Source organism: Antrostomus carolinensis, unplaced genomic scaffold (assembly GCF_000700745.2).
Source record: "Antrostomus carolinensis isolate BGI_N321 unplaced genomic scaffold, ASM70074v2 scaffold14124, whole genome shotgun sequence".
Lineage (NCBI taxonomy): Eukaryota > Metazoa > Chordata > Aves > Caprimulgiformes > Caprimulgidae > Antrostomus > Antrostomus carolinensis.
Window position 1 is genome coordinate 280,473 of NW_010312928.1, and position 24,754 is coordinate 305,226.

A 24,754-nucleotide genomic window follows, 5' to 3' on the forward strand; every position below is an offset into this window, starting at 1 on the left:
GATGACATGTAATAAGTATTATTAATTTCATTTTTTTTTGAGAGACAGAAGGATGAAATCACTTGACATCACACAGAGTGGAAGAGCCAAGTCATCATCACAGATTCCCAATTCACATAAACATTCTTGAACCAGAGGCCATTAGTATTTGTTGTCAAGGTACATAAATACAGGAAATGCCGAGTATAATATATTTCAATACATCATCTTTAGTTCACCAACCAACATATCTCTGAGTAGATCCAGTAATTACCTACAAGGCATTTCTCTACTTGATACATCAAAAAATAATACTAATAAATATATATTTATATATTTAAGGCATGGTAATCTGCTGTTACAGAAGTGAAAAATTAAAAATAGAAGCAGAACCAACAGATTCTATTAAAAGACTGAATAAATATGAGTTATTTTAATAGCTTTTCTAGACCTGAAGGAGGTCTGGCTGTACCCTGAAGTCAAATATCCTTCTCGTCTCAGTTCAGATGAATAACCTCGTTTAGGAACTTGTAGAAGGACTTGGAACTTGGTGGTAATGAGCTTATGGATTTGCTAGCTACAGGCATTCATTAGCACACTGTTCTGTGCAGATGGTCTGCAATTTGTAGATTTTCCAGTTTATAAACAAATGTGCAAAAGCTGACCGTCAGAGCCAATTAGATCTCATGCCAGACAGCAGGTTCCCCTTCCAGCAGCATCAGTCATTTTGGTTAGCTGGGGACAGAAGGTGTGTGACTGACACTTCCATGGCTTCTCATGTCCCTGCACCACCGCAGTCAGCTGGGAACGTACCTTGGAAAGGATCTAGGTCTGTGGCACTGTTATCCTACATGGTGACTATGGCATTAAATAAAGTGATTATTTTACACATCTGTCAAAAGTGGCATTACCTGAGTATGAAATACATTAGATGTCTCATACAGAAAGGAGTTAAAAGCTCTGGAGCAGGAATCAAACAGCCTTACTAACTCCAGGAATGCTGAACTCTTCCCTTAATAACATCTCTTTGAATGTCTTATATTTCCCCTTGGTCTGAGTGAGACAAGCAACAATCAAGTAATCCATTTACTATTCAGTCTCCCTTCTGCAGTTAACTTTAATACTAATTATCAGAGGGGGTTTCTGCAAAGAAACTAGAAATGCAATTTAAATTATGGAACAGCAGCACTAGCATAAATCAAGTGACAGAAATTCAATGGTCGCAGTCAGAATTAAACTCACTTTATGGGCAGTGAAATGACAAACATAGCAACACTCAAAGAAATGACAAACACATCCAGTATTACTGGAGTTCATTATTTCACAAGTGTAGCTATAAAATTGTGCATTTTGACTCTCGTCAGGTCAGGGGCTTTTGCGGGGCGATGAGGGGGAGCACAGGAGGGTTCAAGGTCCCCATTACAGTCACACTAGCACTTCAGGCTATTTTTGCTGCAGACAACTTTTCCAGCAGTGAGTCCACACTGATCCACTGTTTGCTGAGTGCAGGGCTGCAAGGCTTGGTGAATGAAAAACATTTACATTAGTGCAAAGCATTTAAAAGAATGATGACCATGGTGAAGGGAGAACATTAAACAGACGGAACATAAACAGCAGAGTGTTGAGAGATGTGCGATCAAAGGATGATTTGTAACTGAGGGCATGCATTGCCTTTTGCTTCTTATCAGGAGGCTTGATGACGCTGCAAATACTCATCTCTAATTCCAGCCTCCCCCTCCCTTGAAGTAAAATCAGACTTATTCAAACTCATTCACTGCCTTTGCCTCAGCAGACAAATGCTTTCAAAGATGGAGAACTAAGGGATGAATTTATAGGATAAACTGATAAATTTAAAGGAGTCATGATGACAAAAGGTTGTTGTTACTTGCAGTGATACATCCTTTGGAGAAATTCAGCACACACACATATACACACACACAAAACGACCAGGCAAAATAAAGCCGACAAAGAAATCTGCGATAGCTCCATTCAGAAATGAGGCACGGTGTTCTGAATTGCCAACCTGCAATGCCTGAAGAGTAGACTCAAAACTCATTAGCATTTAACTTCCTCACTGTATCATCACCAGAGGTCATACAGTTGCTTGTAACACAATGAAATACATTTGTTTTAAGAATTAGTCTGTCTGATGATCTTAAACATTTCTATTTTGAACTAGATGAAAAAACTGCTATAATATGCCATAAGTTTATTTAAAGATATCTGATTTTTTCCCCCCTGAAATTAAATCTGCTCAGAATTCAAACACCCCAATCAATTTCTAACAAAGGCTAATCATGTAATGATCTACAAAAGAAATGCAGGGGCAGATACGGATTAACTCAGCTACTACATATTGGGTGGCAGCAGATGAATTAGCATAATCATAAATTTATTCCAATTACAGACAGCAATTATCAAACACAGGCTTACAGCATTATCAAAGTAAAATCAGTTAAATACATCATATCCTAGGTAGATTACAACAGGAGTTAGTGAACTGTTTCTATTTAAAAATAAAGCTTATCCCACCTCATCCATATTTCTGTCTACTATATGTGACACTAGGACAGCCTGTCAGCTCCACATCACAGGAGCACAACTGCTGTTTGAGTTGCTGCAGGTGATGGAGTCTCACTGTGCTTAGCATGTGCAAAATAAATAATGTATGCATGTCAGCCTTATTTGTGTATGTATCCATGCAGATACTACGGACATACATTTTCCAGTCACCACAGAGCAAACTCAAACACGCTGGGGACTCACAAATATCCATGAGAATATTGATGGAGGCACAGCTGAGTTAGACTGCAGGAAAGCTCGAGCAAAAGTTGCTACGTTTAAGGTCCCCTTAAAACTCTGCCCATTTTACAGGTTGTAGTTGTGGCTTCTACGGGAACAGAATGTTATGCCCCAAAATCTCAGCTGCTTGTCACTGGGAACTTTTTCTTTCACTTTGACAGGCACTGTGTTACACCTTTACACAGACATCACCTGTGTAACTCAAGGAGAAAAGCTGACTAACCCTAGACGAGGAAATAACATTCTTCCGGCTAAGCATTACTCCTCCTTTGCCAAATTGGAGAGGGAGGCTGTAAGGCTCTTAAATCTCCTGTAAGACTAAAGAACATTCTTATTTGCAGTAACAGAGATTACTTTTCTGTTTGTTTTTAATACCAAATTTATTATTTAAACCTTGAAGAATGGAGTAGGTCAGATATCAGTTACAGGCCTTAAATGATGTGATGCCCCAAGAGTTCTTCATCAATTGCTTAATGTAACCTGAGAGCTGGTTGCCCATGACTGAATTTTCTGTTTTTTCTACTGTATCTTGTTTGAGACTCTAAAGAGATTTAATACCCAACAGGAACAATACAACTCTGAGTTCTTGTGGGCACACGTGACACTTTGGTAGGTCAGAAGAGAAAAGACCTTGGTGCTCCTGCTTTTAGATTATACTCTCCTGCCCTTTAAACACAACATCTGACTTTCTTGTGTGGTCAATGACCAGAGTACATATATATCAAAGACAATATAGTTAGAATGTCAACTTCTCTTGAAGAGAGAATCAAGTTGCTTCCTCAGTGCAAGATAAACGCTTCATGATTTTAAGATGGGAAAGGTCAACACGACTTAAGGCAGCACAGATGTTTCTTATAGCACAGTCAATGTACAGATTTTAAATATTCTCTCTCTCAGATGGAGAAAGTAGTAAACACATCCTTAACCGTCCTTTAAGCCAATACCACTGTTCATTATGTTCTTAGAGAACAAGCCAATATTTGTATGTTTTGAATAAAACTGTTTTGTTACTCCCAGATTCACTTAATATTTTCAAAGTGAGTCCAACAGGCTGGTGTTTAGAAAGTATAGTAGAGAACGCAATGAATACATAGGTATAGTACTGCTCATGAGATTGCAGATAACTACACTAACTATATCCCTCTTCTCCGACACCTTACAATTCCCTTGTAGCGAGGCAGAGACTGTCTGTTTGTGAACCACACAAAACCACAAGTAGCACAGCAAGGAGTGTGACCAAACAGCAAGTTTACAAGTGACAGTGATGGTATTTCTCAGATATTTGGCCACACCTGACTAGACGTTAATTGAAAACCAGTGTTGTGAGATGAAGTGTTGTGTAACTCCACGTTCTGTCAGTGGCTCCTATATTTCTCAAGCATTTTTTTGTTCCAATTTCTTTATTCTCAAATTTCTCCTCCTCCATACATCTGCCTACTGTAGCTGGAGGTGCCCATTGTCTTGCCATTGCTAACATTAGCTCTAACTTTGCAAGAGTCAGAACCCTGTATCTGGTAATAGATATTATAAAAAAAATGTCTTCAGTGTGAAGCTGTTAAAAATACCTTTATATGTTAAAAATAGATGTAAAGATTCCTGTGATACAGAGGACAAAAAAAGCGTGTTGGGGAAAGGGAAAAAAAAGACAGATGTCTTGATGCATAGACCATTTAAAGAAAATGTAACAAGAAATAATCTGGTGTGTAGGTGCATTTTTATGTCTGTGTGCGTTGTCCATAATACCTCTGACATATCCATCGTCTGTGTTTTATCTAAACAATCCTCCCCCCTAACTTTCAATAGAGAAGAATAAAGTTTGCACATGAAGTTTTGACCTGACAAAGCCAAGCTATCCAAGCTGACAGTCATTAAAATAGATCTAGAGACATCTCTCTGCATCCTAATTCTTCTTGCACTGCTGTAATGACAACTGCAGAGCAGCGAACATTATCTTGAAGCTGATTCCAATACCATTTTTGCTGTTGCTCATGAAAGGTACTTAATTAATTCAATATAAATAATACAGAAGGTATCGCTACTTGAGCTCTTAGCTCCCTAAGAACAAAAATAACACTGTTATATCTACAAAAGAACTAGGCAATTCCATATTTTCCTTCTAGAACCCAACTTTGCTTTAAAAAAGAAAGAAAAAGGCTTAGAACTCCTACAACTCAGAATATCTAATTTCTAGCTGAAAGCTTTTTTTTACCTGGAGAAGAAAACATGTTGAAGCTGATTTCTTTTCTACAAAATAGTTTAATAGAAAACATTTGTAATAGATTCTCCTGCACATGATGATTAACAGCAGGACTATCAGGCACTTTCCACACTGACTCTAGAGCAAGCCTAGGGAGCTGTATCGCTCGGCTAACGTTAGCTTTTCTGAATATTCCCTCTCATACTAATCAGCTCAGGCCTCTGGCTAGAAAAAGTTCTTTCTACCTTATCATTGATTTAGGTCTCATATTCCCCAATCTTTAAAAGCCTTATGGCTTTTTCAGTGCCCTGCAATAATATAATGTAATGTTTAGTGGAAGAGCGCAAGATACATTCCTTTCAATTCCTTTCAGGTCTACCATGAAACTCCTGTTTCTAAAAATTCAAGTGTGTCTAAGCTGGAGAAATCTTCCTTAATGTTACAGTTAGAATGGATGAGTCTAGGCAGGGCAGGTGCTCCAATTACAGTGATGCATTAAGATGGCAGCGTATCTTGTCACAGTTTTATTTTGCTTTCTACCCTAAGACTTAAACAAATAAGTAGGAGAAGCCTCCATCAGCATAAATCATTGTGGGAGATTAATAAAAAACAAAGGCCAGTTTGCTAGATACAAACTATTCATATCTACCTTTATGATCACATAGTTATTTTATCAACACAATCAAAACCAATTCATCTTCCTTGCTAGGAGCCTATCGCTAGCAACACACAGGAAGCAGGTCAGCTGTACCTGCTGCATTTTTTTAAATTAATCCACAGAGGGAAGACTGTTACCGAATCGTTTAATCACAGCGCTGTCATGCTGTTCTGGTAAGTGTACTTTCCCTTCATTAGATTGAATATATAATCTCATTACATAAATCTGACACACTGACTAACTCATAAATCAGCCTGGTCTTTTGTTGGCTGTACCGTGGGAAGCAGCACAGGAATCTTCTCTTTGAAGAGATGCACTCAGCTGTTGCAAGAGGGATCATCGGAAAACTCAAATGTTGCATGCTGCTAATGCACGTTTTCTTTCTTATTATTTCACTTGATGTGGCATGCAGCTAGTGTATTTGCTACAGAAATCCCCAATAGCAAGGGAAACGAGAGATGCTAGTCATGGCACTCTACACACCATAGCTCATACTCTGAGCTACGTCCAGTTTGCAATGAAGTGAGCATTTTTGTTTGCGTGCTTTAAACCAAAAATTCATATTGCTGAAAAATCCAGAGGAGGGGAACAAAGGCAAAAATGGGAGGGGGTGAGTCAAAACGAAATTAAAATACGCCTTTGAGTAAATATAATTGGAAAGGTGACAGCCTGTACGTATATCTCAATTTGTAATGCTAAAGGTGGGCAAGGAGTTGACTCAGACACGCTATTTTAAAACACACTTATAAAGATACATTGCTAAATATGCCATTGCTAATGGTACATTGTCTGGTTGTTAAAGATATAATCAGATCCCCAAATAAATTTCTCTTTATTCCTATTTTTTGAGGAATAAGGATCTAACATTAATTGGAATACTGTTTTTTACCTGCATGCAAACATTATGAATGAATCAGCATTAATAAACCTACAGGTTATTATGTGGGCTTATATGGTAGTTTCCAGTGGGGCAGTGCACACAAATGACTTGACTTCAATTATTTTATGGTAGGCAGAAATAAATGATCTAGTTGAAACTCAAATCCTAATCCCTTGACTATAAAGCTCAGCAATATACGTGAGCAGATGAGACTCATCTAGAGCTTTTATTTTTCTAAATAACTCAGAGTCTAAGGATATACAGTAATCCACAGTTCTTGTTTCGGAAGGATGCAATGCACACTGTATGTTCCTCAGTATTGTGAATTAGGATGGTAAGATCAAAACAAACAGCTAAAGGCTCCAGGGATGGCGTCTGTGGTGCCACACTAGTGAGGTTTTATTTGTTTTTCAATGCACAGACATTTCAAAAGTAATTATAAGTGCAGTTGACACTAAAAACCCATTTTTAGATAAGAGTGGAAATTATCCTCACAGTGTTTTGCTAACATGGCATCCTGATAGGCAGTATCACATTTATAGCAAATTCTTAGAGATAAGAAAATCATCCCAGAAAGCTTACAGTAATTGAAAACAAAGAGTACCAATAAAGAGATCTCTGCGCTTGCATTTCTAACTGCTTCTGATTGAACATCACTGCATGGAGTCAGAAAAACCCAGTAGCATCTCCACCCATGCTTCAGATTATTGTTCTCCAGAAAACTTAGAAGGTCGGTCCAAGTCTTTGAGAATGGAATGTCAGGGAGTAGTGCTCAGACAGCACACCAGTACGTGTGAATACGATCCATTAACAAATCGTCATCTACATATTGGAAAAAGTATTTAAACTGAAACTCTCTGTCTATATTTAAAAAATACAATTGTTAATAAATGTGTAACTTTTATGTCGTGTCACTAGATGTGCATGAGATGCAACTGAGCACCAGATTCACAACTTACTGCTTTCTCTTGTAACACTGTTTGCAATTAAAAAAGGCATGATCTATGTCCAGAGAGGTAAAACACTAATGCTACAGCATTTCAGTTTCACAGTACTCTCATGATATTTATTCCAGACTAGAAAAGGACCAGCACAATTACATTGCATCAGCAGAATGTGAATAGACAGAACCCTCACTATAGACACAGAAGGCACGTTGTAAAAAGAGACACAACTACGAAGTGCAGTAACAAATACGACTGCTACTTTGAAGTTGTTAAAGATCCTGACGTTGGTATCTACCAGTGGGTGTATTCTCATACCAGGTTGGTTGGGTAGGTTGAATGTTTGAAACTATCAACAATCCTTTCACCTCTGAAACAGCATAATGTGCTTTTTTTAAAAAAAAAAATAAAATAAAAAAAAACAGATGTAAGTTTTCCCCTTCCTGTGAAGTTAAGAAATCTATCTGTAAGAGGGTAATTTTTCTTCTTAGAAGCTTCCATTTGTATCTCTAAGTGGAGCTCCCAATAAGTGCAGTAGGACAGAACATCATAGAACCATTAGATGGGATTGCTTTCCCTTTGTCCCATTGTGATACACATCAAGGTTAATCCAACTGCATTGAACTACATAACGTACGCACACATATACATGTCTCTCTACATCTTTCCACCTTAGCCCACTCCCTGAGCAATAGATATGACATTTCTGAATTCCAGTTGCCCATGTGACTTTGTCAGCTCTTTGTGAACATATAATAAATACACCAACAATCACAGGATAATACAGCCTTCTGCTCAATAGATTTGATCCTCCTGCTCACACACCTTTGCTTTCAGCATTCAAATTCACAAGTTTGAATCCCACTGAAAAGAGAATAAAAGCAGCTGCACATGAAAGTATTGTGCAAAAGTGCTCTCAGCTCTTCACAGACTCAGAAATACCGCAGGTTCATTGTATTATAAAGTTGTAAGTATCAGGACAGATTGCCAAACACGCTGAAGATCTGACCTTTGGGAATCAAGGACAGAAAAAACAAACCAGACCTCTAGGCACTAACACAGCACTGGTAAATAACCACAACAGTCATTCTTCCTGCTGCCCAGACCAGGCCAGTATTGCGAAAGCCTCTGACTATCTCGCTGGGTCAAACACATACCACAATTTCCGAATCCTTGTAGGTCTCTTTTACACAATTACTGTTATTACATATAATTATAAACATAATGATAAAGTCTTATAACTTACCCTTGCATGTTCAAGCATTCACAATTAAGAACATTTCTGAAAATAGGACATAGGACCAGAAAAACATGAGCTACTGCAAAACAGCACATCAAAAAAAGAAAAGCCCTGAAGCACATGTCTTTATAAAAAGGAATTATCTATTCAGGGAAACTACAAAGTTATTTGCGTGTCATCCCCCTCCCCTGTCCCCCCATTTTAGCAATCTAATTCAGAAGTGGTTTTGCTCCAGCATTCTATTTCACGACCTCAGCACAGCTCCTGGGTGTACAGATCTACTCAGAGCAAGTCAAATCCCAGGAGGAAAGAAACTTTTTTTTTCCCTACTGGAGGAAAACGCAGTACAGGGTTCACTTGCTGGCGTGAAATCCAGCACGTACACTCATTTTGGAGAGAACATCTAAGGGCTTTTTCAAATAAAGGGTATATGTGCAGGAACTAAGATGCTTCCAATGGCTGCAAAATGTACAAAATCAGCAAAAGAGGCACCTGGAGATATCATAAAAGAGACAAGAAGGGAGCTGACAAATGCCTTTGTTTCAAATAATTGGTACAGGTAAAAAAAGGGTACAGGTAAAAAATGAAGTGACAGATTTAACGCATTCAAAGAGCGCGCAGTGGCAGAATAATGAAGCGAGGAGTATAATCTTAAATCACATATTAGGATGACAGAAGGCAACAAATACAGCCTAAGTGTTCCTCCTCTCTCTAGCTGCTGGTCTAAATGGGAATGAAAAAGCTGTAGCGGCTTCTAACTAAAGGAACAGCTCTCCATGGCAGCCTGGTAGGGTTCTGCATCCTCACACTAAAGCGAAGTTGAAGCCATGCTAAATACCTCTGAGCTTCATTCCCAAGATAAATCACAGAACATGCTTACCTGGAACTTAATTATTTTTTCACTTTGCGTTGACAACATGGGCTCTCCATAGCATTTTGGAGTTGCAAATGTCCAAAAAAGAGCATCCAAAATATACCCAGTTCAGCGTTAAATAGCTTAGAAATAGGGGTTTTAAAGTGATTGCAATGAAGCAAAAAGAAAAAAAATTAACTCACCATTAAGCTAAGTTGCACAACCAGCTATCCCAATTTATGTAACTCCTTGTGCTGCCCTGAAATGCTCACAGCTAACAAAACCCACTCAAATGTCTGTAACATGTTTAAAACACTACAACTTCTGTGCAGAACCATGTCCTTTTTATTCTCCACTTACACAGACTAACTGAAATCTCAGGCTTTTTATTTTAGCATATTGAGCAATAGCATTAAAGTGTTTTTTTACAAGCACTGATAATCACAAGCCCTTTTTTGCCTTTGAAACATGTTCTTTGTTTGAACCTCTACAGAGTATTACTCCAGGCTCTGTTCTCTGTGTATTACAACTGCTGTTGTAATACCTAATCCATGATCTAGGCTGAGTTAAAAAAAAATAAATAATAAAAATAAATGTTCAGGGCATTGAAGATGAAGCACTGTAGGAAAAAAGGCAGAAAGGTAACAGCGAAGCAGACATTTCTGTCAAAGACAACAGGTGAGGAAGGGCAAGGAATGAATTAGTACAAACTAGATTTGACCAAAGATGAAACAGCATATAAAATAAACTCGATCTTGATGCTGTTTTTTGTGTTGCCCATGGTTCTATGAAGCAGTCACAGGCTTAAAGAAAAGGCTTTCATTGAGCAGAAGTTTCGTAGAATAGAGAGGCCCTACATATTATTAAACAAGATTGTTGTGTCCTGAACACAGTCAGTCCAGACCAGCATGTCGTGTATTATCCACAATAACTGCACAATGCTCAGTCTTTGCTAGATGTGAAAGTGTGAAAAATGAAAGTGACGAAGTTGCTCTTAAAAGCAGCTAAAAATCTGACCTGAACGGGGCATATCTGTGTGTCTGGGTGTGTTTGTGTGCAAGGGACAGAAATGGCAGAATTTTAAAACGCAGAGCAAACTGAAGAAGAATTTACTAGAATAACCAAGTGAGTTATGAGTAACTGTCACATGGTTTCAGAACAATCAACATTTAGAGGTTGTTCTGGTTCATTCGGTAGGGTACGCTGAGAACTGACAGGCAGAGATTAAAGGGAAGGTCATTTGACTCTTCTAAAGTCTGTAAGGACTCTTCAATAGATTTTTATTTTCTAAGTGGGTTCAAAACTGCCTTGTCCACACACACAACCTTTCAGTGTCATTAGCCCAGTAACTGCTGCTCTAATCCATACGTACAGTGCTGGATAGCGTCTAATAAATAAATCTGAGTTGCTTTGGATTCTTGGAGGAGTAACAGGAAAAAAAAGCAGTAACGATGCACTTACCTGGAAGAAATATGTATGTTCTCCAGCTAAATGAATAATTGGTCCTCAGTCAGCAAGTGATGCTGTAGTTAACAGAACCTTCACTCACCAAAGACAGACAATTAAGTCTATGAAAAATCATCATCTGTTCAAGGAATCACACAATGTTACTTGACCCTGGAAATTCTTCTTGCATTCATGTCTGTACTGACTTCCAAAGTGGTATCTGTACTTCATAATTCTTTACTGCTTTGTGCCAAAACTGATCTTATATACAATTCTATGTGGAAAACACTCTAAATTAGATATTTGTGCAACTCTTAACATCTCCAGATTATGTGGGGTATCTCTATCAAATGTCATTAAAATGTTGCTTTCTAGAATAGGGGATTTTTTTCCCCTGAAATGTCAGTATTTTAAAGGTAGAATTCATAAACAGCAATACCACAGAGTGCACATACCAATTCAACCAGAATTTTAAGATCTTGTATTTGCCAGCTGGCTGTCATCCAGATAAGATGATGGTCACATATGCCCTGCTGTAAGCGTAGCACCTCAGAAGACCTTATTAATCATTTTAATACCTTTATATCTTAGAAGTCTGACCTGCTAACCATCATAATACAAGCCTGGACTATTTCAAGGTGAATGTATCTGTTTGGAGACATTAGCAATTACCATTAAACTTGTATTTGTATATGACAAATTTATTTTCCAGAAACAATACTCCTCATCAACAGTCTGGAGTAATGCTTCAGTAGTAGGCTGCAGATCTGAACTGTAAGACAACATTCCCTCCCGCAGAGGGGGAGAAGTGTTAATGGCATATGTGCTACCAACCAACTACAGAGAAACACAGGGGTTCTGAAACGTTGAAACCTCCTTGTCATTACTAACGGGAAGAGTTAAGAATTTGCCCAATTCCTTCACAAAGCAAAAGGAATTTATTTCACTGTTCCAAATGCAATGTCATCTAATTTTGTAATGTCTAAGTTAACTTTTTAATTTCTTACAGCTTCCCATAACTTTTGATTTTAAAAATGTGAATGTTGGCTGTAGTGGTTACTTAAAAGTAAAACCAGTCTATAGGAAGAGCTTACATGTAGATAAATAATCACTGAGACATACTGCACATACCCACGCTTAGTCTTGAAAGTGAAATGTCTTCGGTGAAAAATGAAACACATTCATTGTATTTGTAACTAATGTACCTTAAAAGTAAAGTAAATATTGATATTCCAGACACAAGATGCAAGATCTATAGCTAACTGTATAAAATGCACGCTGTTTGCATTTAGTAATCATACTCTGTTTTCTGTAACTAGAAACAAGATTCATTGAAGACTATAACTCACCAGCCTTTTTAGCCATAGTGTTTTACTACAATACCATTATCCTGCCATATTACATTTTACTGTATGTGTTCAGGTCCCATAAATACACAAGCCTATGTAAAACAGGCAGCAATGACTCTACTTTTGGAACACTCGCCGCTTTTGAATTTTATGTGGGTTTCACATTTTGTTGATGTGTTTGCAATGGAATATGTACTGCCCAGAAGAGAAATGATTTTACATTTCCATTAAAAGCTATAGCGGTAAATAAACCATCAGAACTCATGCAGATATTCACTGGAACATCTACAGCAGTCCATTAAAATGTCAAAAATCTGTGTTAAACATTTGAAAAAGTAGCACTGGATACAGCACATTTAAAACTTAAATATATGCATATATTAAATGATAAAGGTATTTTAGAGTATTCCACAAGCCTCTGCAGAGCACTCAACACAAGTTTACACTCATCAGTAACAGTTTAGCACAACAGCTGCCCTTTTATTACAAAAAAAAACCCCAAACCAAAATCAGACAGCAGATTCAGAAAGCGCTGCAAGTTGGTGCTGATGCTCAAATATGAGCTATTCAGAGATTTAGTCTCACAGAGTATTTGTTTATAATAAAAGGGATTTAGAATAAATTTTAAGGTCAACTTCTGCTCAGATTTACACCTCATGCATCAAAATGGATTTCAATAGCGTTACCTGTCAGGCATTTCCAGTTGGGAACTGGCTCCCCTGAGCTAATACCACATTCAACACAAAACTGCAGGTCTCACATCTGACAGCGTAACAGCACTGCTCTAGTGAAGATGAGCAGAGTCTAGTAAGCTAAAGATTTGGTTGCTTTGTTTTTATTTATTTGAAAGCCTGAGGTTTATAAACACTTATCTCTAATATCATGGTTTATATGGCACTTCCATACAAAGGACTGACATTTTTAAGAAACAGTATAAATCTATAGTAACTACCAACGATAGAATGTCTTAAATCCACCACAGGCCAACCGCGTGCAATGGCAGCTTTACAAGGTGTTCCGTTTTACAGGACTATCAGTTTCACACCCTTATTCAAATTTAAGACACACCAAGTTCACCTTAAACCCAAGTCTCAAGTGACAGAAACTCCTTCTGATGGTTACTGTCAGTACAGAATACAGAAGCTTGCTGTCCAATTAGAGAAACATTTAAAAACCTGATTATCACGTCCACTGAATTAAACAGGAACAATCTATGACAGCTGGAGACATTTAGAGCCCTTTTGGCACTGGTGGAAGATTCGGTAGTAAAGTACCTCCAACATACCACAACACCTGTCCAAAACAGTGAAAGGAACTTAAAACTAGTTGTCTAAGAAGATTACCAGCTACAAAAGCAAGCACTTTTTTTGCTCCTGTACCAAACCCAATTAATATTTTACTCTCTGAAGTGCTAATAAGGTAGAACATACAGAAGAGCGATGATCCTAAACTTAATTAAATGGATATTGAACAAATATTTTCCAGGTTCCAGTTCAAGACTGATTTGACAACAGTCACTGAGTGCAACATCATGACTATCAAGAACCAGACAGTAAGAAGGAATTACCATCAGAGAACTAGAGAGGATATAATTTATTCTGTTTGCCGACTCTGTCGCAAACCACCAGGATCTATTAGTCGTATTGATTCCAGATGCTACATCTAAGCTGGTCCAGAGCTGCATAAAATGACAGAATCAAGTTGTCCACATTCTTCATTGCTTCACTTTGAAAGTAAATGATTGTGTCACTCAAGCAGTGACTCCAGTGCTCAGTATGTCCTTAAAATTAATAGAAAGAAAAATATCCTTTGGCAAGAGCACAGGAAAACACTTACATATGATTAGGGTTACCAGCCTGCCAGCATTATGGATGTGAAATCTTACCAAAGTTGCTTTATATAGTCAAGGTAATAGGTATGAGCAGCAGTATATCATGTTAATGGCAGGATGGTAATACAGAGAAAACAGCAGTACAACATGTATTTCTAAAGGATGAGGGCTTAATACCTATTTAGAAACTCACAGCTTGCATCTCCATTGCTTTGCACTTTGTGTATCGATTTAAAGCTGAGATTTGCAAAGAGCAACTGGGGGAAAAAAGAACCTCAAAGAGTTTATGCTTTGGAGAAGAATTATTGAAATGCAGAAGGATGAAGGAGGGGAAAGTTTAAACAGAATGAAGGAGAGACTGAAAATTCTAATACTCAGCATATACACAAAGAGCTGCAAGCTTCTCAAATGCAGCAAAAAAGGAGAATCTATTTTTGATATCTTCCCCCTTGCACACCCCAAAAAGAAGAGTTTCAAGAAACCAAAGAGAATGCAAACTAGAGAAAAAAATATTTAAAGAAAGAATAAAAGTAAAGGCCAGTTGATAAGGAAAGAATATGTCAGGAAATTCACTTCAGAAAATGTATAGGAGAAGAAATAAAAGAGCTTATATATTATACTCTATACAGTGGAGCACTGCTTTACAAAATCCCACTATACCACTTGTTGACTGAACCACACACTGAAGCTCTGGCTCCAGCCCATTACTGCCTGCATGATCCCAAGATGGACTGTGCAATTGCCTCTTGATAAACCTTTTTCCAGGACTAGGATGAATGAAGAGAAAATGTCTGAGAGCTTGAGAAGCAGAGGTGGGGAAGGAAACAGAGAGACTGCTGAACTCCATTAGGCACTGTGCAACACATTCTCTCTCTTTTAAAATGGGCTAAGCTATGCCTCATTTGCTCCAGCCAGTCTTCATTTCATGTTTTCAAGGCTGAACTGTAGCCATTTATAAGACACACACAGGACTTAAGAGCCTTGGCTTAAACTGAACGAAGATTATATTTTAGGCACAGCTATACGTTAAGGATATGCTCTAAAAGTCATCTAAAACCACTGTAATATTTTCTTTGTGTGAGAAAAGGAGTGCTCCAGGAGTAACTGTTGTGTCTTCATAGGAATAATGCAAAGTAATAAAATAAACTTACACAACAACAATAAACAAGCACAAAACACATATACAGAAACCACAGCACTGTGCTCTGGGAAAAAATAATAATACAGCCCAAGTATGATGAATTTTTAATAACAGCTGAGGGTAGTCACACTTGGGGCTGGCTGCTCACCAGGACAAGGATCTGCAGATCTATCGGAAATATTTTTAGAGCTGAATCGATGGGCTACCTGAGCTCACAGAGCCTGGCATGTAGCCGGGCACTAGTCCAAGGTGCCACCATGACTGAAAAGGCGTGTGGTACCTCAGCTAAGCTCTGCACCAGGCCCCGTATTTGTTGCACCTGTGGGAAAGTTTTTTCCTTCTAAGGTATCAGTAGGTCAGACCAGCAGATGATGCAGCTCAAAGAAATGCATCAGGTATTATCTCACTGTCAAATACACTGACAAGGATTCATCAGAGTTTGGCTGATTCTTGTACTACACAACAACTGCCTCATTGCAACACTCCAAGCTAAATGAGGCCTCTATTGCACACAATTAATAAACATATCTATAGGGAGAATCTGTTGTGGGAATTGAAAGCCAGAACTGTCTCTTTCCTAGGCCAACTCTGCATCAATAGTGAAAGAAATGGCTCTGGGCCCATCACGCCTGTGCCAGCAGAGACTCTGTTATATTTAAATCAACATTTGCCACAGCAGGGGATTATCAGATGCTCTACTTGAATGTTGGATTTTCTTTTCTTATTTTGATGTTTAACTCATAAAAAACTGAATTTATTTGGGTTGGGTGCTGATGCCTGCAAGCGTAGCTGCTCGCCAGCTCTGTCTGTTTGCCATGTTAATGCACGAGAAGAGAGCATTTAAAATCTTTTCCCACTCTGCCTAGCATCAGGATTTGGGTTTTCTTACTCTCTTACTGCTGTGGCAATGTACCCAGAATGCCCCGAACCCTCAGCAACCTCCCAAAGCAGAGAGGTGCAGAATTTTCTCATGTTCCCTTCTTCACAGAGGCAAACTCTGGAGATGGGAAATCTGCAAACAAAGGCTGCAGTGACAGGGTGGGCTACGGGGTGAGTGAAGGCAGCTGGCCTGGACCTGCATGGGCACTGCAAGGCAGGGGCTCCAGGAGATGGCACCTGGTATTACCACAGTCAGAGGCAGGCACCTCTCCTGCCCATACAGAGTTCAAAATGGTTTCATAATTTGCCAGGGCTGTCTAAATTATGTGAGAGGGTAAAACAACAGGTAATACCTCAGTTACTGTCCCCTTGGCTGCTGTTGCCACATGAGGTTTTATTGTTAGTAAAACCAGGCACATTCAGTAGTATTTCATGCACAAGAGATGGACCAGCTCCGTGAAGAGTGTAATCAAATTCTTGTAAGAAAATGCAGATTTAGAGAGATGCTCCCGTATATGTCTTTTACACAAGACCCAGCTGACACAAGCAACTGAAATTTGCTGCTAAATGAATCAAGACAGTGCAGCACATTTCAAAGCAGCATTACAGTCAGTGCTTGCCTCAGCAGGATTTGGTGCTCCTGATTCACGTCTGTATAACATTAAAGCCGAATTAGAATACTGCTGTTCTTTATTTGTAATCCTCCTTGATTGTTTGCTTTCACTAATGTGTTATTCAGCTTAAAGACTATTTACTAAATACTGTATGAGCACGCAGAGCATTGACAATGTCACATGAGCTTTCATTATTTGTAAATTAATTTATACAAGCCAAGTTTTAAGTCATATACAGTTTCAATACATTTAAACTATGGATCCAAACCTTAAATCCATATCCTCCTAACTCCTTTTACACATATAAGCAAACTTAATCTGGGTTTTTTCCTTGCTACTAGTGATGAGATATGGAAGCCTTACTCATTCTGGAACAGATGGTAGAAACACAAATTTCTCCCAACAAAACTAAACTTGATCTAGAGGAATTCTCTCTAGAGAACCTCTCTGTGAGGCTTGGCCCTGATCTCTGCATGTGTGTCATTCCTACTGTCCCACCCCAAAATTAAATTTAAAAAGAAAGGATTAGTACTGAGAGGCCCCATTGGCAGAGATGTTGACTGTGATGACAGCTCAGGAACGCTCAGACGTGGACCCCCAATGCTGCTGCTCGGTTAAACGCTTTTTCCTGTACAAAAGCACAGTAAGGGGTTGCCTCTGATGGCACATGATGGCATAGACATGCCTGGGAGATGCCAATATATTTAGTAACAAGTACCTCTGCCTACCAAGAACTGCCAAGATCCCCTCACCCAGTTTTATACAAGGAAACATCAGCAGTGGCTAAAATCACCTGGGTGAAAACACTTGAGGAGTGACTGGAAACGTGGAAAGGAATAGTAGGAAAAGAAAGGATCTCCCTCCTGCTAATTCCAAGCAACCTATGATGTCAGCCACCACTAAAAACTACTCCTGCTTTCCACTTCTCACAGGACTAATGACAGGACTTTTCAGATTAAGCTGTGGTGCAGATCAAGAACATTTACCTTTAATGGTTCTATCAGATTTAAGGAATCTTCAGCACCTCTAAACTGCAGAAAAACAACTCTAGAGATGAAGATTTATATTCATGATAATGGGGTAGGCTCACATAAATAATTGAGCTGAACTTAAATTTCATTCCAGTGGTAAAGTGTCTGCCTCTTATTGAGCTGCACTGCATGATTAGAGGTTTGAGTATTCCGGTCATTCATAGCCATTGTCAGAAATAAATACCTAAATTAACTTGTGACTATGGCAAGCACAGGAAATGTGTGCTCTTTGGGAAAATAATGTTCCTGAACTTTTGCACTTGGAATAATCTAAATCTTCCCAAGGTATTCACACAGATATTGGCAGGGTAATGTGAAAGGGGCTGGAGTCTCCTACCCATTTTGTTTTCAGTTTGCATTTCCAGGTCCATGCAGAGTACAGATTAAAAAAACCAAACACACAAACAAAACTCAACAATGCCACAATTAGCATCTATTTTGCATCTAATGAAACAGAAGACAAGCTTTTTGTCCATAGTTATTTCAAGCCTTATGTTTTCATCTAGAGCTTCATCCAAACTCTAACGAAATAAATTCTTGGATCAGAACCACAGATTTGTTGCCAGCAAACAACTGGGTTTTGAAACCTTCCACACTTCTCAGTACCCACATAACAATTATTGAGCAGACTTACTGGCTATCACAGCTACTTCTTATCCACATGTTTAACAGGGCAGGTCGTGTTTAACTTGAAAATACCAAAAGAGTTTATAACATCAAGCTTACTGCCACAAACCAGTGCCATTACTTATGTGAATCTGGTGCCCAGTTTATAAAGACACTGAACTATTCCATTAGACTGTTTACCTTGATGAGCACAGCATTAGCCTTAAATCCTGAACCTTTATGTGAAATTTTATTGTCCAAAGCAAATATGACCTGTTAAGATTTACAGGCTTTATTAGCAGCAATAACAATTTTACAATCAACATCAGTAAATCAGGGTTTATTGAAAATTCTACAATTTTTACCTGTAGAAAGAAATTAAAATGTCAGGTTTGCATTGGATATAATTCCTAACTTAATAAAAGACCGATATCCTGTTTAATTGTTGAGTGTAAAGCAGTGTAGTTCAAATAATCCTAAATTTCTCAGTAAAATTCAAATGGTGTTGACTGAGAATCACCATTTTTTCCCAAATGGCTGAATTCCAACAAGGATAGTATTTTGGCTATTTAACTACACAGAAACTGGAGAGCAGTCAAATGTATGCAGCCAGTTCAGCAAACCATACGTACTGTGATATTTTTTTTCTTTTAGTCTCAAAGAAAACACATAGATTTTCTATAGTTTTTCACTTGAAAACTCTTTGCTCACCTTTAAACACCACCTGTTTAGAACTGGTAACAAAACCAAACTGACTTACCTGGCAGCATTCTCTTCAGCCTATGAAAACAGTCAACACAGAAAAGCGCCCCGTGATCTCCTAAGGGAGGCACTAGCATCCTTACTGCATTAAAGAACCCTCCGTCAGTGAACAGTGTAATGCAGGACACAGAGTACTGGAGCCTACAAAGTTTTGAGGGAGTATACAGGTAATTGAACAAATGAAAAAAAATTGATGGAGAGTAAAAGAGGAAGGGAAGGAAGTGGAAGACAACCAGAATTTGAAGGCACTGGGCAAGGCAGAGTTCCTCCATGAAAACTGGGCTCCCAAGCTGACACATACCCCCACAACTGCAGGTCTGATATATTTCCACAGTTAGGAAAGATATTTTGCTGTCAAGTAGTTGCTACATCACACTTCATTTCACTTTGTAATTGCCTGTTTCCAGCCTTTTTCCGGTAACTCTGCACTTGATTTTGGGCATTTTATTAATAAACATTCACTTGTCTTACTATAAAGTCTGTCTTTTTTTGTGGAACAAGGGTGAAAGGAATAAGCAAAGTGGAAATTTTTACCATGGAGACAGCAAATCTCTCTGAGACAGGATACACCGACAATCTGGAGGGACACAGTCAGGAAACCTGGTTTACAGAGCACGCTGAGAGAAAAAGGTCACCGAGGTTGCCAGCTGGTGTCTTTGGGGAATTTCTGGAGGCAGCAATTACCATCCCTTCTGCAGAGAGTATGGGTCCCTCACACACCAAGGATGTTTAGGCAATTATACCTTTGGAAGTTTGTTCTGTCTACAACATAGATACATTTACCAGAATACACATTTCAATAATATGGGCAATTTTTTGTAACACAGGATCCATTTTTCTAGTAACACTAAACATGAGTAAAAATAACGCACAACTGAGGAGGATGTTGTAGCAGAAATTTTAATGACAGAGAAATGCACATTAGATGTCTAGATACAAGTTAATCTACTCAACATTCTTATTTCTAACTCGTTTTCCTTTTTTCTTATTCACCAAAAGATGCTAAGGAGCACGCTGCAGAGCATGCAGTTGGAAACGCAGCACGGTATTACCGGGGCTGCTCCACAGCAGCTGAGCCTACACCGCAGCCTGAACGTGGTGACCGCAGCTCACCCAGGAACACCAGAGCTTTAAACAGTAGTTTAAACCCCTAAGCAACCCCCCCCCCTCCCCAATTATTTACTAGGGATTTTTCAGCAAACATTCCTGAATTCTGATAAAAATTCATACTTTTTAAAAACTTACATAATAAAAAAATACGTATTTAAAGCAGTCTGTGAGAGAAGAACACTGCAACCAACACTAGACCTGAAAACCATTTTTTGCCCTTTTTGCTTCTCCCCATGTCTCACCAGCCCAGAAGCATCAGCCACCAGCAGTGACACTGCACAAAGCCTCACCTCAGCTGCAGGGACTCCCTCGGGTGGCCGACAGTGGAGAACGATCATCCCCTCGATAGGAACCTCCTTCCCTTGGGGGTCTTGCTCAAAGTTCTTCCGTAAATCTGCAGAGTTTAATGCAATAATTCATTACATTCCTCCCCAAACAGCACTATGCAGGCTGAAGAAGTGAGCAGCAATACCGCTTTGTCATAGTCTTAAGAGTGTGTATAAAGCAATGGACAACCAAGAGCTGCTAATTGTTCCCCAGATGAGAGGCAGAGAGATCCTATCATCTTTAGTTGTGTTTCCATTTCTCCGCCTTTAAGAAATGATCTGTGTGTGACTGCAGAGACACTCAACTTCAGTTGTGCATTCCATCTCTCAAGCCATTGCCTTTCCAAAACAGGAGAATTAAATGCAAGAACAAGGTGGTATTTCTTGTTAGGGTGCTGTGCAACCAACTGAATGAAACCAAGACTGGGTGAATAATTTTCCTACTACGTGCTACTTCAGATGAGTGCCTGGGTATTTTATAAAATATTCTAAGCTACATGTTTTGTTCAGATTGCCCACATGCTGCAAGCTGTAGGGGAAGGAAGGAAAGGACTGAGAGCAATTCCACATATTCCAAACTGGCTGATTAGAAGATGGCTTCATTTCAGATCCCATAGCCCAGCTAATAATTCAGGGCAAGAAACAGGACATATTATCTTGGAGTCACACTGATGCGGCTGCAGCACTTGTGTCTGGAAAAACCAGAACAGACACAAAGGAAACCTGTATCCAGTGGCACTGGCCTAATCCAGATATTCCCCATCAATATGTAAAGTTTTGCGTGCTGTGAAATGAAGATTAAATGGAAGGAATGTTACTTACAACATGTGCTTTGAGAGTTAGGATGTTTCCATTACAAACATACTCATTTTCTTCAAACCTTGTTGTAAATTCCACAGTGTGGATTTACTGATTTAATTTTCTCCATTGCTTACACTTCATGAAATACATCCCCTTAAACAGCAGAGGCTCCAAATCAGTTACACTTTAATATATTTTATAAAATACATTAAGACTTATTTTAGCAAGCTGATCACTAGAGAAAGATTCACACAGTGCATGTATCCTCCTTTCTATTAGTCTTTGTTAATGTTGATTTTTTTTTTTCCACAGATAACCATTATTTTTTCCAGTACCCTACTTAAAAAGTCATTCATTAACAGTTAGGCTGCAGTTGTGCCTACAAATGCCTTTATTAGGATGAAAAATGGAGTAAGAGCCATCTTCTCATTTTCTCTGCGTTCCACACTATCATAAAGAAATACTTACCTGCTTTTCCAGAGAAATATAAAGTGCTGTAATGCTTTGGACTTGACACCTAATTCAGAATCTCTAGGCTTTAAGGGCAAAAAATAGAAAAAAGGAAAGAAAGAAAGAAAGAAGGAGGTGACGCTACGACACTGCGCATCACAGTGACAGGTGCTGTGAAAAAGCTCCGGGCTGTGTGTGCCATCACAAATTGGACCTGCACATTCTCATCTTTAGTCCTCTACAAGGTATTCCCCAAGTTAGACATCCATGCCCCAATTAAGTAGCTTGGTTGTTCACCAGACAGGATGACACAGGTCCATGAAGGGGTGAGCCCGGGACACTAATAGCGGGCGGTTTATAGACGTCTCTTGGCAGCTCTTCACTTTTTCTGTCTGGACAACTAACAAGCCCCATCATCTCTGCACTCAGGAATTGCTGTTCTTTTCACAAAAACCCGTGGCTTCAAGTAAAAGCAGCTCAGCAAATGGCCAGTACAGGAACACAGTTCTCAGGCGAAACATTCAGCCACACTCAGGGCGTTACATAAAGCCGAAATGAAGAGCACTCCCTGGAGCGCCTGCTCGGTTCACGTCATCCCTGCAGTTACGGATGGCAGCTGGGGATGGGGTCTGCAGAACTGGTACCACAGTGCTGGCTTTACAAGTCCCAACACACGGCTCCACCTGCTTCTGCTCATTCTAATTTTTACTCATATTGCCATATTATGGGGTTGGGAAATCACAGTGCGGAGAAAAGTCAATAAAAATTCAATTCAGAATAACAGTCTTTTGCAGCTTAGCGATACAGGGGAATTATTAGCTCATTCAGTGTTATGACAGTTAATGCAATAAAATAAAAAAATTGAATTTACACATATTTACACATTCAAACTAAACAAAAAATCTGTAATTTATAAAACCAAGGAGTTGTTACATTGTCCTGTTCCTTATCTCGAATGTTTATTTTAAGTTTACCTGTTAAAAGAGAATAATCTTAGAGAAAAAGATTTATCAATAATTGCTACAACACTACCTGGTAAAGTTACCATTCAGAGTTTCTTGCCTGAGCCTCCCTAATCCATTCCTCTTGCCCTCATCTCCTCCAAAGAAACATTTCTCCCAGCTCTTCGCAGCCTGTTGCCATCATTTCCTGGCACTAGGTCTTTAAAGCCCTGAACTGGTGATTTAAAGGAAGAGAGTTCACAACAGACTGGGGGACAGGAATTTCCTGAATTCTCTGCTAGCAGCACTGCTGTAAAAGGGTGGCTTCAGGCTCTGATTCTGTTAGAACCATGTAGCAGATCTAATTGCAAGGTAAAAATTGGATGAGGTTTTGAATTCCTCCACAGTCTCACAGTAACAATTGTATTTGGGTTCTATCTTTTTTATGTCCCTCTTGCTGTGATGGCATTTATTGCATTTTTCATTTTTTGTGCCTTTCCAATAATGATCTGTTGATTGTGAGTTATAACACAACAGCACACTAGTCCAGATATGAAGAACAGAGATAAACTCAACACTTCCTATCTGAGCACAATGGTTGTCCTCTGTATTAAAAATCTTAGAATGCATCTTCTATGCCAAAAGAGACTAAAACAAATGACCTTCCTTCCCCCATAACTCTTCATTAACCTAGAGTGTTGTTATTTAAAATTTAACAATTGTCAGTATCCATTTATATTTAACCCTAAAAGAATATTGTGTTTCTGTACCTTACAGAACCTGGAATAGCAGAACATTTACTCTACTCACAAGCTATGCGGACAGACGCCTTCCTGCTCTTGGAGGTCCCTAGATGGCTCCATGCAACACACTGGCACCAGTAATCTTCTGGCCCATGAAAATCCTCCACCTGCTGTCTCGTCACATTGATGAACACCTCTCGAACTTTCAATCCTGAAAGAGAAAGATACAGAAGATTAGTTGATACAGGCTATCTTGGGCATAAAAGTAAGGTTAGCCAACGTTTTCTTGTAATTAAACAATTCCATTTTTAATTAAGGAAAAGCTTTAATTGCTTTGACACTAATATATTGCCACTAATTAAATTCTAAAAGCTGAATAAGTCACAATGCATCGAGTTACAAGAATTACCCCTTCACTGTGGTCTTTGCAAGAATATAACACCTCCCTCAGAAACCTTCTCTCTTGTGCCTTTTTCACCCAGAATGTTTATCTGGAATTTTATAATATAATATACAATAAAATTGTGTTCCCATCTAACATCTCAGTGCCCTTGAAAACCGTTCTGAAGTGCCCTGGTGGGCCCTCAACCAAGTCAAACAGCCAGAACTATGTATGTATGACAGGAATAATCAAGTGCCCACTGAATTCCAGCCTGTTCCAGCCACTACTACCTCTTTACCTGAGGTAGGAATCAGTTACACCTAAAGAGCTGAGAAAAGGATCTAAGAGAATAATCAAGGTCAGCCAGGAGTAAAGATGGGAAGAGCCCTGTGTTTCTCCTTAGCCTGCTACTCGTTTCATAACCTCCTGGGCACAGCTGAAATTCAGCAGCGTTGCCCTTCAGACCAGAAGCATTTGCTTCAGACAAAGCTTGAAAGTAAATACAAGGCATCAAGAAGCCTTGTAAACCTGACACCTTATTTTACACGCTGGGGACGTTCGCTGTATCTGCAACTACCTCTGCATGACAACCTTGGGGAAGAGAGAATATAATCCAAATCTGGGTTAAAAGGCATTAGGAATCATGTGAGAGAGCTAGCCAGAAAAACAGCAATCTGAAAATAGAAAACATTCATGCCTACTACTTTCTTCTTTCCCCTCCTGTGCAGTCCCAAGATACTAATTTCCCCTTCACTGGAAATGAATGACAACTCAGTTTTAAAATATTTC

At 39.0% G+C, this 24,754-nt stretch overlaps 1 protein-coding gene across 1 annotated transcript in view; it reads right to left on the minus strand.

The window, feature by feature from the left end:
- Nucleotides 1–24,754, minus strand: part of UNC5D (unc-5 netrin receptor D) — a 62,746-nt gene that overhangs the window by 33,677 nt on the left and 4,315 nt on the right. Inside the window, exons 2-3 of the mRNA XM_010167177.2 lie at nt 23,651–23,794; nt 20,613–20,716 (exon numbers count right to left, since the gene is read on the minus strand). Of these exons, the coding sequence (XP_010165479.2) occupies nt 20,613–20,716; nt 23,651–23,794 (248 nt within the window). The remainder of the gene's footprint in view (nt 1–20,612; nt 20,717–23,650; nt 23,795–24,754) is intronic.